At 53.8% G+C, this 16,922-nt stretch overlaps 1 protein-coding gene across 1 annotated transcript; it reads left to right on the top strand.

Annotated features, from left to right (window-relative positions):
- The first annotated feature begins 1,939 nt into the window (after positions 1-1,939).
- ROBO4 (roundabout guidance receptor 4) lies at positions 1,940-16,587 on the top strand. The gene is made up of 18 exons (XM_040255797.1): positions 1,940-2,089; positions 2,670-2,999; positions 3,205-3,362; positions 3,540-3,660; positions 4,175-4,302; positions 4,396-4,624; positions 4,873-4,985; positions 5,667-5,835; positions 5,977-6,162; positions 6,295-6,337; positions 8,674-8,810; positions 8,933-9,196; positions 13,269-13,376; positions 13,559-13,697; positions 13,831-14,076; positions 14,205-14,563; positions 15,578-15,784; positions 15,922-16,587. The coding sequence occupies exons 1-18, from the start codon at positions 2,026-2,028 to the stop codon at positions 15,930-15,932; spliced, it is 3,012 nt and encodes a 1,003-aa protein (XP_040111731.1). The 5' UTR covers positions 1,940-2,025; the 3' UTR covers positions 15,933-16,587.
- The last annotated feature ends 335 nt before the right edge of the window (positions 16,588-16,922 follow it).

Raw genomic sequence — 16,922 nt, 5'->3', positions numbered from 1 at the left:
TTGGAATGTTGTTAAGCCTGGGGCTTGGTTGACCACCCCCACTCCAAGGGCTCAAAAATGTCAAGATTTGTCCCCTATCTTATCTATGGTGCCACAAGTCTTGCACTCGCATCAGGCAGTCAGGGCACTCGCAGTCAGGGCGGTGTTCAGGCAAGTTAGAGGCAAGGTGAAAGGCCTGCTCTGCTTTGTCTCTGAAGCCTAGACAAAACTATTTAATTTCCTTAATACTTGCTCATTCTTGGCTGACTTCAGTCTCCATCTGAATACCACCTTCATCATGCTGGCCCCACAGATCCTTGACCCCATAAATTCTACTCTGCTCTGCCTGGCATGCATATACCCTGCACGCCCCGTGGAATTCATCACTTCCCTTTGCTCCTCCACTTCTGAAATACCAAACTCTATTCTCTGACACCAATTCCTATTCTTCCAGCTCTGACACTCTGTTACGTTCACTCTGTCTGTTCTTTTCTCCTTGGAAATGCCCAGTTTATAGAGAACACGGTGTTCTCTTGCCCTGATTGTCTTAATCAGACTTGTTCTGCATTTGAGGGGAGAAGAAGGTGTGAGGGAGGCCTTCCTCTTTAAGGCTATGAATGCTGGGGCTGGGGCTGGGACTGGGGCTGGCATGGAGGCCAGGCTGGGACAGGGGAGGAAGGGAGGCAGTCAGCTGGGTTAGGGGCCCCACAAAGGAGCTGGCCAGGAACAATGGGGAACAAAGGCTGGACATTCTTCCGCTGAGCCCCCAGAGCCTGGCCTTGGTCTTCCGGGAACAGCTCCAGGAAATATCTGAGATTCCAGATTTGGAAGGAAGAGACCTGTAAACAGGAGCTCTGAAAGGGGAGACCAGCGGATCTCTAGGGAGGGGGTGGGGAGAAGCGGGGTGTGCGCTGACATTGCAGGCTCAGAAGCTACAGGTCTGTCTGCTATAAACACAATATTTCAGGACTGGAAAAATGATTTATTTTTATTTTATTTTTTTTTTTGCCACACGCATGTGGGACCTTAGTTCCTGAACCAGGGATTGAACCCTCACCCCCTGCATTGGAAGGTGGATTCCTAACCACTGGACCACCAGGGAAGTCCCAGGGCTGGAAAAAACTCTTAAAGGTCATTTACTCTAACTATCCTTCCAGGGCCTAAAAAATATCCCAGCCAAGGATGCTCAAATAGTTTCAGTAATGGGGTGTGCATAAAAATAAATCACAGTACTGGCTAATCTTTACTGATCACTTACAAAGCATTAGGCACTGTACTAGGTTGATTTTACGCTTCATCTCTTCTCTTATTCCATCTCTCAAGGTAGGAACTATTATTGTTGTTGTTATTATTATTATTCCCTCTTTACAAATAAGGAAACTGACTTTCAAGGTTTAAGTCACTTGCCCAAGGTCTCCCAGAAGTTTATCTGTCTGTCTCTGGGCTGACTAGGAGTGAACTATAGGCATCTCCCAGACTGTCCCAGAGTCTCTTATCTTCCTTATCTTCTGGCTTACCACCCCACCTCTCCCTGGGAAATGGACATGAGACACTGCCCCCCCATGCCGTTATCTTCCTTGTCGCTTTTCTCTACCCTTAGCCTCAGAATGCCCGTGCCCTGAGATCTCAGTGCTGGGTTTCTAATCCACTCGAGCAGTGGGGTAGGGGTGAGGAGTAATCGGGAAACAAAGGAATTGGGATTGGGATTGAATGGTTCACTAGAGGCTTGGAGTTAAAGGATCGAAACTCCTGGAGTTACAGTTAGGATTACCTCTAGGAAATCCCAGACTAGGGTTTGAGGTTAGAGTCAGAGATTATGCAGGTCAAGGTCAGAGAGCCTGTCTCCTCTGGTCTCCTCCCAGTTCTCCAAGGCCCTGAAGGCTGGGCAGGAAGCATCGGTTTCCTCAAAGCTGCTTCCCTCCTGGGGCAGAGTCTCGGTCACAAACAACCACCACCAGCCCGCCCCGCCCCTCCTTCCCCTGCCGCTGTGAGCTCAGAGCAGTAGGACCAAGTGCTGCGGACCAGCTCAGAGCCCCGAGAGCAGCCATGGGCGCTGGAGGAGCGCACCTCCTCGGGGTCCACTGGGCCCTGCCTCTCCTGCTCCTCACGGGTGAGTACGGCTGGGCCTCCCCGCTCCTAGCCGCGCACCCCTGATCCAAGGCCTGGCTGAGGCGGGGGAGGCCCTTACGCCTCTGTTTCCCTTTGGTGGTGGGGGTAGCAGAGACAATGGTGATGATGATGGTGGTGCTGTTAAGTGTGAGACAGAGAGACAAACAGACTGAGAGCTCCACGGGCCCTCACTGCGAGCCACACATGCACACTGGCCCTCTCGCCTCCCTCCCAGCATGTTATCTAGGAGCTTGTTTGGAGGCGCTAGCAGGAGAGCACAGCTTGTACTCTTGACTGAAGACGGGTCCTTCTCTATCATGGACGGTCGTCCTCTTTGCCTGTTAGCATAGCTTCAGGAGGGAAACACATGGAGTGATGAGGGAAGAAGGGGACTCCCGCCTAGCCAGCCAGGTCAGCCGAATCAACCCTGGGGTGACAGATGTGATAACCAGATCGCCCTCACGTCCCCAGTATGTTATTTGGGAACTCGTTTTCAGACACTAGGAGGCAGATGAGACTTGCAGGGGTTTGGGGGCCCTACTGGTAGTTGGACTGGGCCCCACCTCCTTTTCTCTCCCTAGGAAGCATGGCCCAGGATTTCCCACCCCAGATCCTAGTCCATCCTGAGGACCAGCTGTTCCAGGGCCCCGACCCGGCCAGGATGAGCTGCCGGGCCTCAGGTCAGCCACCTCCCACCATCCGCTGGCTGCTGGATGGGCACCCCCTGAGCATGGTGCCCCCAGACGTTCACCACCTCCTCCCAGACGGAACCCTCCTGCTTCTGAGGCCCCCTCCCCGGGGACGTGCCCACGATGACCGCACCCGATCCACGGACCTGGGAGTCTACACCTGTGAGGCCAGCAACCGGCTGGGCACAGCAGTGAGCCGGGGCGCACGGCTGTCCATAGCTGGTGAGGCCTGGGTGGGGAGCCTTGGGAGGGGAGGGCTGGGTATGGGGCGGTCCTAGATGGGAGACCTGGGAGGTGGGGCTCTGAAGAGTTCAGCACAAGGCAGAGCCCAAGGGTAGGTGATACAGAGCAGGTTGGCACTGCCAAGGTGGGGCCTGGATGGAAGGGCTGGGGCCTGCTGCGTGCCAGCCCTCTGTCCTCCTCACAGTCCTCCAGGAGGATTTCCAGGTCCAGCCTCGGGACACAGTGGCTGCAGTGGGCGAGCAGGTGCTTCTAAAGTGCGAGCCGCCCTGGGGCCACCCAGAGCCCACTGTCTCATGGTGGAAGGATGAGAAACCCCTGGCCCTGCAGCCAGGGCGGCACTCGGTGAGTGTAGCCCCTTCCCAAACCTCATCCTGTCCGGGCCACAGCTGTGCACACCTGAGGGCCTGACCCCAACCCCCCAGCCCCATGTCTCCTGCAGTATTTGAGGAAGGGGCAGCCGTGAGGCCTTAGGCCTTCCTCCCCATGTGGGAGACTTCACAAGACCCCTGGTCCTGACAGGTGTCCCAAGGCTCCCTGCTGATGGCAAGAGCAGAGAAGAGTGACGCGGGGACCTACATGTGTGTGGCCACCAACAGTGCAGGACGACGGAAGAGCCGGGTGGCCAGGGTGTCCATCCAGGGTAAGGGGAGGGCGCTCGGCGAAGGCCAGGGCCAAGGTGGGGGGCACCAGTTAGCGTGGTGCCCTCTGGTTTGGGCTGGGGTTAGGGGATGTGGGGGTTCGACCCAGGATCAGGGTCAGAGTGGTGGGGACCTCATTTAGGGATGGTTCCTCCATCTGAGGGCTTCCTTTACCCTCAGTTGGTAAAGAATCGCCCTGCAGTGCAGGAGACACGGGTTTGATCCCTGGGTCGGGAAGATCTCCTGGAGAAGGGAATGGCAGCCCACTCCAGTGTTCTTGCCTGGAGAAGCCCATGGACAGAGGAGCCCAGTGGGCCACAGTCCATGGAGTTGCAAGAGTCGGACACAACTGAGCTGCTAAATCATCATCATCCTCCATCTGAGGATGGATAGACGTTGGAGAGCTCATGACGGGGGCAGTCTGGGAGTTCTGTCTCCTCTGTGGCTGAGGGATGCTCCACTCTTCAATTTCTTCCCTCTGACCTATGAGCCCATCCCCAACCTGTGTGCTCCCAGAGCCCCGGGACTACAAGGAGCCCCTGGAGCTCCTGGCTGTGCACATTCAGCTGGAAAACGTGACCCTGCTGAACCCAGACCCCAAGAAGGGCACCAAGCCTGGGCCAGCTGTATGGCTCAGCTGGAAGGTGAGGCCCGGGACCTAGGGCTGGAACAGTCACAGTTCCAGAAAGTGCTGCTCTCAAGAGCCCTGAGTCCTCCCCACCCTCCGTCTTCCCCAGGTGAGCGGCCCCGCTGCACCTGCTCAGTCCTACACGGCCCTGTTCAGGACCCAGGCCGCCCCTGGGAGCCAGGGAGCCCCGTGGGCAGAGGCCCTGCTGGCTGGCTGGCAGAGCGCAGAGCTTGGGGGCCTCCACTGGGGCCAAGACTACGAGTTCAAAGTGAGACCGTCCTCTGGCCGTGCTCAAGGCCCCGACAGCAACGTGCTGCTCCTGAGGCTGCCTGAACAAGGTCGGGAACAGATGCTTCCAGAACCCAGTGGTATACACCCCAGCCCCTTTCTGTAGTCAGGAGGAAGAGGAATAGTGGCTTCCACTCCTGGACCCCCTCTTGTCCTGGCTCTGAAAACAGAGCTGAGAGAAGCTCTTGTTCTTGTCAGTATGGCTCGGACCTTATGTCCCCAGTCCTGCTCTTTTCTCTAAAAGAGATTCCCGAGGATTCCTTCAGCATTCCTTACAGCTTGTCTCCCTCCCCCCCAGTGCCCAGTGCCCCTCCCCAGGAGGTGACCCTAAAACCTGGCAACAGCAGTATCCTTGTGAGCTGGGTCCCACCACCTGCTGAAAACCACAACGGCATCATCCGTGGCTACCAGGTACCCCCCACAAGCTGACACACCCCTCCGTCGTGTTGCCAAGACTTCCCTCTTCCCTGGCTCTGGGCACTAAGAAATAAGCACAGACTCTACTCTTTGCCAGACACTGCCAAGCGCTTACCCACATGACCTCATTTCATCTCACAGCCCATCCTGGATTGTTATCCCAGGTCTACAGACATGGAAACTGAGGCTAGGGTCACAAGTGAGGGAAAACAGAACAGGGACCAAACCAGGCTGTGACTGACTCTCCGTTTCTAAGGCAGTGGTGCCAGAGTGTGTTTTCTGGACCAAAAACATCAGCATTGTCTGAGAACTTGTTAGAATGCAGATCCTTTGGTCCATTGACAGGCTTTGTGGGTCAGAATGTCAGAGATGGGTCTGGCAATCTGGATTTTAACAAACCCTCCAAGTGATCCTAAATCACACTGATCTGTGTGAACCACTGGTGTAACACCTACTTCGGAAGATTGCTTTTGTTCCTCTTCTGTCAGTCTAGACAGAACTCTCACCCGCTCTGTAGGGGAGAAGGAAATAGGAAGGGTGGGTGCATGTGGGGGTGTCTCCAGGTGAACGCCAGGACCCGGTGGCCACATACCCAGAATCTGATCTGCAGATGAAGGGGCTTAACTGCTGTGATGGTTTTGGAGCGGGGCAAGCTCATCTCTGTTTGTGTTTCAGGTCTGGAGCCTGGGCAACACCTCACTGCCCCCGGCCAACTGGACCGTGGTGGGTGAGCAGACCCAGCTGGAGATTGCCATGCACATGTCAGGTTCCTACTGCGTGCAAGTGGCTGCAGTCACTGGCGCAGGCGCTGGGCAGCCCAGCAGCCCTGTCTGCCTCCTATTAGGTGAGGACAGTGCCCTCTGGCCCCACCCAGACCCATCCAGGCCTCCTTTCCACCATTCTCTCTCCCTGCTCGTGCTTCCAGCTCCTCCCCCCTTGTCTGCCCACCTTCATTGCCTCATCCTGAGCTCAAATTCCCTTACAGAGCAGGCCATGGAACGAGCTGCCCAGCAACCCAGTGCGCATAGCCCATGGACCCTGGAGCAGCTGTGGGCAGCCTTGAAGCGGCCAGAGGTCATTGCCAGCGGGGGTGTCGTGCTGTGGCTGCTGCTGCTGGGCACTGCCGTGTGTATCCACCGCCGGCGCCGAGCTGGGGTGCGCCTAGGCCCAGGTGAGCAGGTGACGCGCCCTCGCAGATGGACTGGCTGGCCTTCCCTGGGTCCTGCCAGAATGCAACAGAGCTTTGGGCCTCTAGCCAGGTGCTGGAGACTCTGGGCTGACCCTTCCTCCTGCCCTCTCCCAGGTCTGTACAGGTACACCAGTGAAGATGCCATCTTAAAACACAGGTGAGACAGGAAAGGGGCCGAGGTGAGGGAGGGGCCGAGGGACAGTGGAGCTGGGACAGAGAGCTGGTTGAAGCACTTGTCTCCCCTGCATGCTGTGTCTGACTCCTTGCGACTCCATGGACCGTAGCCCACCAGGCACTTCTTTGCGACCCCATGGACTGTAGCCCTCCAGGCAGCTCTGTCCGTGGGATTCTCCAGGCAAGAATACTGGAGTGGGTTGCCCGGCCCTCCTCCAGGGGACCTTCCCAGCCCAGGGACTGAACCCACGATTCTTACATCTCCTGCATTGGCAGGCGGGTTCTCTACCACTAACGCCACCTGGGAGGCCCCGTCTCCCCTCCCGCCAGGCAATTTGTCATCCTAACACCTGAATCTCCCCTGAACTTCAAGTGAGAATTAATTTCTCTTTCATTAATGTCACTATCACCCCATCTGACAGGTAAGTGGCCCCACCCAGACAAGGTTACATGGCCAGTACCTGCCTTCTGAACCCCTAATCTGGTGCTCTTGTTACTGAGCTCTCATTAATACTTAATGCACTCTCCTGCTGGATGGAGAATAACTAGCACAGGAGGACCAGTCTGATTTCTAATTCTCTCTGTACATTCAGCATCGTCCTAGCGGTACCTTTGAGTTCAGCAATCACCTACCCCCAATGAAGCATCTTTCTTTCACACTAATCCACCCACAGTTCCAGCAGAGGGCACTCTGTCCCTATGCAAAACTTCTTACTCCTTGTTCTCAATAACGCAGCCCGCCTGCAGGTATCCATCCATCTGCTCTGAGTGTGTTTGGCTGCCAGAGCAAGTCTCCAGTTATGAGACAAGACACTAAGAAACAAAACATCCTTTGTTTTCTCCTATTGGCTGAGTTTTGCACTAAACCACTTCACCTCTGCCCGCCTCCTCCTGCTCTGTATCTCAGAGTTCATCTGAGAGATCTCACATTCCACATCTGCATCTTTCAACAGGAGTGTATCAAGCGCCTATTAAGGGCCAGCTCTCAGCCTCCCCTTTTGCTGTCAGTCTCTCAGCCCAGAGCAAGGTTCTGTGCTGGCTGATACTGTGTTCCTGTGTTGTTCTGTGCTCCCTGCTTTTTCTCTTCCAGCTACTTCCTGGGCTTAGTCTGCGCCTTCCTGAACTTTCCCTGTCTCCCCTGGAACATCATCCTTTTCCTCAAGGGAGATTCCATTCTGATCACCTTGTTCATTCATTTCTTTAGAAGAGCCGCTGTCTGCCAGGAGAACACTCAGTCTAGCCGAGACAGACACACTGGCATAAATGCAATCCCGAGCTGGGAGTGCAGAAACATGTTATGAGTACAAGGAGGGGCTGGGTGGGGAACTTTCACATTTCCCCTGACTGCAGGTGTAAAATAGCGAGCTGGTGGGGAGCTGCTATAAAGCACAGGGAGCTCAACTCAGGGCTCTCTGGTGATCTAGAGGGGTGGGATGGGGGTGGGTGGGAGGCAGGTCCAAGAGGGAGAAGATATATGTAAGTATATGGCTGATTCACTTCATTGTACAGCAGTAAGTAAGACAACACTGTAAAGCAATTATATTTAAAAAAAAAAACACACAAAAAAGTTAAAGCTGAAATAAAGAGGGAAGACCAAGGGAATAGCAAGAAATAGCCTGCTATTTATAGGGAAAGACAAGTCTTTTGGTTGGGCTAGGGCCTCTGGTATAGGATGGATCAGAGCAAAAGATAAAGCTGAGGAGCTGGAAGCTAGGCCAACGAGGGCCCTGTTCGCCACGCTAGGCAGCTGGGCTCCATCTTCGTACATGGGGAGCCCCTGAGGGTTTTAGGCAGAGAAGTGCTTTGGTCTGATGCCCACCGGCATGGCGCCCCACTCAAAGGGAACCAGGCTAGAGACAGGAGCCAATATTCAGTTGCAAACTCCTGCACTGCTGGCCGAGTGATGTCTCACTTCTTCCTCTCAGCTTACAACATCAGCCTTGTGAGGAAGGTCTTACTGTTGGAGGAACCAGGACTTAGAGAGGCTAATAGACTGAGCTGGCCCCGGGTTGCACAGCTAGGCAGCACCAGATCTGGCTCCCGATGTGTACTCTTTCTGTCTCAGCACACAGCTATCTGTCTGTGATACCTCCCAGCTCTGGGGCAACTTGGACGTCCTCTGGTCTCAGGACAAGAAAGGGGTGCTGCGTTTGGGACAGCAGATCAGAGATCTTAAGGAGTCTGTGGGGGCCTGAAAAGCAGTGAGAATAAAGCTGGTACCGCCATCTACTCTACCCTTTCTGCTACCTGCTGAGCTCAGGTCTTGACCTATCACGTTTTCCCTCCACCTACTTCTCTGCCCTGCCCCCCATTGTCCAGGATGGATCACAGCGACTCCCCCTGGCTGGCGGACACGTGGCGCTCCACCTCCGGCTCTCGAGACCTCAGCAGCAGCAGCAGCCTCAGCAGTCGGCTGGGAGTGGACCCCCGGGACCCGCTAGACGGTCGCCGCTCTTGTGAGCATGCCCTCCCCCTGGGGTGGGGGTAGGGGGCCTAGCAGCTGAGCGGGGGTGCTGGAGAAAGGGGGGCCTGGGTGGGCTGCATTCACCATAATCCCTCCTGTCATTTTTTACCGCAGTGATCTCCTGGGATCCCCGAAGCCCTGGGGTGCCCCTGCTTCCTGACACCAGCACTTTCTATGGCTCCCTCATCGCCGAGGGGCCTTCCAGCCCCCCAGCCCGGCCAAGCCCCCAGGCCCCAGCTGCCAGGCGGCTCACACCCCAGCTGGCCCAGCTCTCCAGCCCCTGGCCCAGTTCGGACAGCCTCTGTGGCCGCCGGGGCCTCTCTTCCCCACGCTTGTCTCTGGCCCCTGCAGAGGCCTGGAAGGCCAGAAAGAAGCAGGGTAAGGATGGGAGGATGCACACAGCCTGAATCAGGGTGTATGGGGGACAGGAGCCTCAGTGCTATTCGTGGGTGGCCCTCTACCCACAGTCTGTCCTAATGGGCACCTATTACTGTGCACCCAGACAGGACTATGCTGGCCTCAGGTTTTTTTCTTTCTTTCTTTGGGTCTTTGTTGAGCCACGCAGGATCTTCTTTCATTCGTGCGTCATCTTTGTTGCTGTGCACGGACTCTCTCTCTCTTGTTGTGGGAGCTTCAGTAGTTGCGGCCAGTAGGCTTGGTTGCTACGAGGCATGTGGGATCCTACCTCCCCGACCAGGGATGGGACCCATGGCCCCTGCATTGCCAACAGATTCTTAACCACCGGACCACCAGGGAAGCCCTAGGCCTCAGATTTTCTTTACACGGGGCTCTTGCTTGGGTTTTGCACACCAGCAGTGAGCCCTGTTTCTGCAGTCAGCTCAATTCAGCAAATACTGAATAAGCACCACTAGGGGTGGGATGGAGAAGGAAATGGCAACCCACTCCAGGGATGGGGGAGCCTGGTGGGCTGCCGTCTCTGGGGTCGCACAGAGTCGGACACGACTGAAGCGACTTAGCAGCAGCAGCAGCAGCAGCAGCAGGGGTGGGATAGGGGAACACAGTGATACTAAACAGAATCCTTGCTCTCTACCAGCTCCAAGTCTAATGAATGTGCCTGACCAGCACACGGGTAATTCTAGAACCTGGAGGAGTGTGGCTAGTGCTAGCACGAAACCTCAGGCTTGCATGACCTCTGTACTATGTAATGTGTACATATGTGCTATGCACGATGTATGGGTCTTGCCCCGGTACCGACTCCCACCTCGCATCCCAGAGAATGAGCATTTCCTTTCTGTCCAGATTTCTCTCCTGACTTCCGGCTATCTGCTTTGACTTTCCAGAGAGAAATAAGTATAGTCTCTATTTATTCAGCAACTACTCTATGTTAGGTGCCTTACTCATATTTGTTATCTCATTGAATCCTCACAACATATTGGCACGGTGTTATGTCTCTAATTTTACAGATAAGGAAAGAGGATCAGAATGGGGTAGCTTGTTTAAAACCCTACATCCATAAGCTGGAGATCTCAAATTTGAAACCAGAATCATCTGCTTCCGAATGTTACTTTGAATCTCTCTGGGAGCACTCTTGGGGAAACTGTTCTCCCGCTGACTCTGTTTCTCCATTTCTAAACACTGACTTCACTCTCTGCCATCTCCATGAGCCTCCTGTACTGATTAGTAAGATTTATAAACATTCAGCAGCCAGTTTTGTTAAGTGGATATAATCCAACTTTTATCAAGATAAAGATGGATTTAGAGTGATTAAGGACTTGGCCAATATCCAGAATTTTATGACTCTAAATATTAGCAAAGCTGGCATCCTTTCCAGCTTTGCCTCAGAGCTATTGCATTAGAATCTTCTGTGATCATGAAATACCAGCTAAAGAGAGCTTGCATAAATCTCATTTTTAACGTAGCTTTTTCATGGATAACCACACTGATTTGAATATAATGTATGTCCCACTTGAAAACATTAATGCTAGCCCCAAAAGAGGAGCAACTTCCTACGGTCAGTTGTTAAGAAAGGTTCCCATTCTGAGATGAAGTTTCCTAATCTCACTTAGAGATTTAGGTCCTCATCACACCCCTTTTCTCCGCCATCCGGCTCCACGCCATCACTGCTCCAGGATGGGGTCAGCATAGTAACTCCCTTGGGCTGGTGGGCAACAGCAACAGCCACAAGGTCTCATCCACAGGGACTTCCCTTGTGGTCCAGCAGTTAAGACTCTGCACTTCCACTGCAGGGGTCACAGGTTCAATCCCTGGTTAGGAAGCTAAGACCTCACAGGCTACGCAGTACAGCCTGATAGTGGGGGTGGAAATCTCATCCAGAGGCATGGAGCTCCCCTACTGCTATCACCTAGTCCAAAAGTCTGCTGATTCTTTGTCTTCGAACAGTGGCAGTCTCTCTCGGTGCCCCTCCTTGAGCTGCTTATTCCTTTTTCTTATTATCTGAGCCTAGTTGGGTTTTTTCACCTCTGTACTAACAGTCTGACAACAGCTGTCTCATCCATTATGTCAGATTCTTAGTTCACTTTGCCAATACATATATTGAATATCCTCATTAAATAATTCACTCAAACAAATATCTATCACAATTCAGGTATACCCAACAAGATTCCACCTCACTTTGATAACAGTTTAATTCAAATAATTTTGACACTAAATTCAAGTGATTCCAAGCAAGGTGGAAAGTAGGGTTTTTTTTTGTGTGTGTGTGTGTGTGTTTTTGTTTTTTATTTTTTTGGCGGTGGGGTTCCAAAAATCCTTTAGAAGAAATAAAATGAGCTGGGATAAATACAGCCTTTTCCCTTCACCTTCCACACAAATCAACACCAACAGCATGTGCCCCCACTTCTGAGCTTAGGCAAGAAGCCAGGCCCAAGACAAGACAAAGCGGGTGAGAGTGGGGGTTGGAGCACTCAAAGCTGGCCTCCAGAACTCCCTGGGTCATACAACAATTAAAGGAAATGAGTAAAAGCTAAACCAGCCAAAGTACAAAAGGAAACTCTGGTGGAGGAAGTCTAGCCATTGTGTGAGTTTTCATCCAGTGGCTTAGAAGGTCCGGCCACTGTACATGGGTTTCTAGGGCCCAGATGGATCCTTGATGAATGCTTCGTCCCACTCTGAACCTGCCCATCCTGGCCCCCACATCTTTTAGATTAGACTGACGAGACAGCTCTGTGTCGAGAGTCCTGCCTGGTCTCTGCTCCCCTTTCCTAACTGGGCTTTGGGCTTTTGATCATGTGGCATTAACCTGAAGGCTATTTCTTGTCTTCTTTGATTGATGTTCTCCTAGTCCAGGTCTTGGGGAAATCCCTTCCTTTTATCACTCTGTTTCTCTTCTGGCTTAAACTTAGATCCATTTTGGTTTTGGCCTGATGAAGTCAGTGCACACTGCCGGGGCTATTGTACTGCCACGATTTATTCAGAGCCCTGTCTCCTAAGTGGCCATGTGGGCCGGATGGTAGCTGCCATCTCATACATGATTCTTCTCACCTTGTGTTTACACCTGCATCTCTAATATCATCCATCCATTCACTCATTCACTCAACACATATTGAATATCCACCGGCAAGGCAATGCCTCACCTGGGTGAGAACAACACATTGCCCTACTCTAAAGTTCCTCTTCCCATTAGCTGATTCTCTCCCGTCATACCTGGCTGGTCTGGGGCTCCCATCTTTTGTCTTCCTCATTCAACTCAACTTGAGAGCTCAACTCATTTCTCCAAGTGAGAGACACTGGGTTTATCAGGACAAGACTATCCAGAGCCATGTGAAATATATACCACATGAAAAGTGGAAATGAACAGATTCTCTCCAAGGAAAGAAAAAGTGATTGCCTTCACAGAGTCAAAATTCATGAAAGTAGGAGGTAGCGATGTGAGGGTACAGAGATCAGGAAATTGTCATGTACACAGTAGAGAGGTTGTTTTTTTTTAATCATTTATTTTGTTGGCACCGGGTTCTAGCTGCAACACGTAGAATCTTTTATTATAGTTGCAGCCAGCTGTTAGTTGGAGCATGTGGGATCTAGTTCCCTGACTAGGGATCAAACACGGTCCCCCTGCATAGGAAGTGCAGAGTCTTAGCCACTGGACCACCAAGGAAATCCCCAGCATTGTTTTTAAAATTATCTATTAGATGCCAGCAACTTTCCAATCTGTTTTCAATTGCTTGGTAAAACTATCCTTTGAAGTGGCTGCTTACAAACAAAACAGGCTCAGGAAGGTTGATGCATTTTTCTGAGGTCACACAGCTACTATTCGGCCGAGCCAGGCTATGAGTCAGGTGATTTAACTCCAAGCCTAGTGCTCCTTCCATTGTTATATCACAGCTGCCTGGATGGAAGGAGATTATTTTCTCTTCTTTCTGGATTCAGAGAAAAGCTTAAGTGGATGATCAGGCTGAAGACAGAGCCTATGGCTGGAATCTGAAAGGCCCACCTGGATTGGCAACCAGCCCCCCAACTCTTTGTTTTGCAGAGTTGCACCAGGCCAACAGCTCCCCACTGCTCCGGGCCAGCCACCCTGCGGAGCTCTGGGCCTGCGACTTGGGCAACAGAGGCTCCAAGAACTTTTCCCAAAGCCCAGGTGAGTGGAGGGCCCTGGGAGGCAAATGAGGGAGTGAGGCAGTGGTGTGGGGCCCACCAGCCCCTCCATCTGGCTTCTCCTGTCCCTGAAGAGGCTGGCTCGGTGCGGAGTGGGGACAGACAAGCTTCGGCCTGGGGGCTGTGAGGGTTCTGCGATCTCACGCCCAGGCTCTTGTTCCCCAGGAGCTGTGCCCCGTGCTCTGGTGGCCTGGCGAGCGTTGGGACCACAGCTTCTCAGCTCCTCCAGTGAGCTGATGACTCGCCCTTTGCCCCCAGTACCCCTCGCTCCCCGTGGACCCCCCACTCAGAGTAAACAGACCCAGTAAGAGGGCCTGGGGTCAGGAAGCAGGGAGGGGCACTGGGGATGTGGGAGGTGTTTGCTGAGCGGGGCTGGGGGAGGGGCAGCAGGGACCAGAAGAACTGCACTAACCATCCTGCTGTCTTACCCCAAACAGGCACTTGGTGGAGCCCCCAGCCCCCACCTCCCCTCCACCGCCAGCAGCCCCCGTCCCCGCCCTCATTCCCTCTGGTACCCTCCACCTCTCCAGCCCCCAGGCCTCTTCCCTCTCTGGTCCCAGCCCAGCATCCAGCCGCCTGTCCAGCTCCTCGCTGTCGTCCCTGGGGAAGGATCAGGACAGTGTGCTGACCCCTGAGGAGGTGGCCCTGTGCCTGGAGCTCAGTGAGGGTGAGGAAACCCCCAGGTGAGTGGCCGGAGGGGAGCCAGAGGATACAGATAAGCTGGAGACAGGAGTGGGCCTTCCACCTTCCTCACTGGACTGTTTCTGCCCCTGCCCAACAGCATGCCATCTCCCCTTTGACCTCTCCCTAGGAACAGTGTCTCTCCGATGCCAAGGGCGCCTTCCCCTCCCATCACCTATGGCTACATCAGCGTCCCCACGGCCTCAGACCTAGCGGACATGGGCAGGCCTGGAGGAGGGGTGGGGTCCGAGGTGAGGGGCTTGCTGTGCCCACCTCGGCCCTGCCTCACACCCACCCCCAGCGAGGGCTCCTTGGCCAATGGCTGGGGCTCAGCCTCAGAGGACAACGGCCCCAGCGCCAGAGCCAGCCTGGTCAGCTCCTCCGATGGCTCCTTCCTCGCTGATGCCCACTTTGCCCGGGCCCTGGCCGTGGCTGCGGACAGCTTTGGCTTTGGTCTGGAGCCAAGGGAGGCAGACTGCGTCTTCACGGGTACGTGAGATCACTGTCCTTGACAAAGAGTCCAAGTATCCTCACCATCGTCACTCCGTCCCAGCCCCCAGGCCAAGTGCCTTACATATATTCAGCATTAGCAGCAGCTCTCTGAGGAATATTCTTTATCACTCTTTTCCAAATGAGGGAACTATAAGTCCCATAGGTTTATTAACTTGCCCAAGATCACCTAGAACAAGGATAAACTGTGCAAGTTAAAAGCCCAGAGGCAGGGACTTCCCTTGGTGGTCCAGTGGCTAAGACTCCATGATCCCTGTGCAGGGGTTCCAGGTTCAGAACCAGGTCAGGAAACTAGATCCTGTATCCCGACACAACCAAATAAATAAATTTTTTAAAAAAAAGAAGGCCCAGAGGCAGCCAATTATATGGTCCATTCTGCTACCTCTAGGACCTTCCTCTTACCAAATGTGGGGTGCAGGAAAGGTTGCCCTCCCCAGCCCAGTGACAGATTCGTCCACTGTGGGAAGTACTGTTCTGTCTCTTACATCCTGCTGAGCTGTCAAAGCCTTCCTCCTCTCCCATCTATGGCCGGGTGAGGTGATGCTGGGCTCCCTGTTTTGTTTGTCTAGCAGGTTGGGACCATCGTTCCCAAGCCAACGGCAAGTAGTGAGGGCTCCCCTGCCCCCTTCGGTGTTCCCTTCCTCGGACATATATCCCCTAGACCTAGCTTTCAATCCCTAACTCTACATTCCTCCCCCTAAAAAAAAGCAGTCAGGACTGTGGCAAACAGGAGAGCAGAAATTACCTAGGCAGAAAGCCAGGGCCGAGTTGGGAGAAGAGAGTTCAAGCTGTTCTCTTGAAGAAATCAATGAACGTCTTCCTCTCCCTGGGGCGGAGGACCCTGGGGATGTGGCACTGGGGTGATGGACCGAGTGGGACTGGGTTATGTCTAGGGTCAGGTGTATGCCTTAAGCAGCCCCACATCTTCTGCCCTAAACTAGTCCCCAGGAGTGAAGGCCAACCCTCCACAGAAATCTCTACCCTCCCTAACAGATGCTTCGTCACCTCCCTCCCCTCGGGACGACCTCTCTCTGACTTCCACCCTTTCCCTGACCCCGTGGGAGTGGAGGTCAGACTGGTTGGAGAACATTGAGAAAAATCCCACCCAGTGGCTGGGAAGGGGGCTGCCTCCCTGGCTGCCTGAATCTCGGATCTCTTCCCAGAAAAGTCAGGTCAGCTCTCCTGTGCCCAAAGCTGGAGGTAAGTGTCTGGTTGGCGGATGCAGCGATCCATCTTGACCGGAGGGGTTTTATTGTGGTTCGGGGGAGTCAAGAGGAGTCTGGAAGGAGTGATAAGGAGCAGGAGGGGATAACTCCACCTCCTTCAATTTCTCCTAGATTCCTCCTGAACTACTGACCACCCGACTGCCAAGATGAGAACCAGACCTTCCTCTCCCATCAGCCACTGGCCGGGGCTGTGGACTGCGGGTCTTGGCCTGTGCTTCCCTGCGGTTGGGGGGGGGTCCACCTTGCCTGGCCTCTGGCGTTCTCCCTCCCGGATTGTGGGAACAAATGAAAGCAAAACAAAATAAGAACAAAGCGGACCTGCAGCCTCCAGGAGTAAAATGTCGTCTCCACCTGGCTTGCAGCCCTTGCCTTTCCCTCTGCTCCATTCAGGCCCACAGTCAGCTCATTTTGGCCGGAGAGGCAGCCCTAAATCCTGTGTGTTCCCCACCCAACCCGTGCCTGGGTCACAGGAAGTCGGGGAGCCGGACGTCTTCCTGGAGGAAAACACTGGCTCACGGGAAAGGACTGTGGAGCAAGGAGCATCTCAGGGCCTCCTCTCAGCCTTTTCCGGTCCATTCCTGGTCTCGCCCCAACCACACTGTGAAGGGACATAAAGAGGGGCTCCACTGAGGCAGTGAGGCCCAACCTCGGCACCAAGGCAGAGGGTTCAAGATGAATTGAGGGAGGAAGCTGAAGTGGGACCAATGTGGGGCAAATGCACCCTCCTGATACTGTTGTCACTGAGGAATTTGATACCATAAAGCTGCGATGACTTGAGTTCTGTGAGATCACTCTGTGGAACACCGTATCCTGCAGAGGGCACCTGGGTTAGAAGAGCATCAGGCATTCACTGACCCTCCGGTGTCACTCTTTTTTTCTGTTATCAAGGGGGAGAATTCCCTGCATCTTTCAGATTTTAAGCACAATCCAGAAAAGGCAGGGATGAGGGTGTTTCCAGGTTCTGCGGGTCTTAGCAACTCATCCCGTGAAGATGACTCATGCTTTCAGCAATCCCAGGCCCCAAGACCAGTCCCAGATAGTTTCTTAAAATGTACGAAGTAGCTCCATTTCACGAAAGGTAGGAACCACCTGTAATGGTTGGCTGGTGGACG

Source organism: Oryx dammah, unplaced genomic scaffold (genome assembly GCF_014754425.2).
Source record: "Oryx dammah isolate SB20612 unplaced genomic scaffold, SCBI_Odam_1.1 HiC_scaffold_15, whole genome shotgun sequence".
NCBI classification, from domain to species: Eukaryota; Metazoa; Chordata; class Mammalia; order Artiodactyla; family Bovidae; genus Oryx; species Oryx dammah.
Note: the sequence above shows the minus strand (reverse complement) of the source record. Positions and strands in the feature narration are given on the sequence as shown.

Coding starts and splice junctions, on each gene's coding strand:
- ROBO4 (XM_040255797.1), top strand. CDS start 2,026: ATGGGCGCTGGAGGAGCGCACCTCCTCGGGGTCCACTGGGCCCTGCCT. Junction 3,000..3,204: donor CGCACGGCTGTCCATAGCTG/GTGAGGCCTGGG, acceptor TCCTCCTCACAG/TCCTCCAGGAGGATTTCCAG. Junction 13,698..13,830: donor ACTCAGAGTAAACAGACCCA/GTAAGAGGGCCT, acceptor TACCCCAAACAG/GCACTTGGTGGAGCCCCCAG.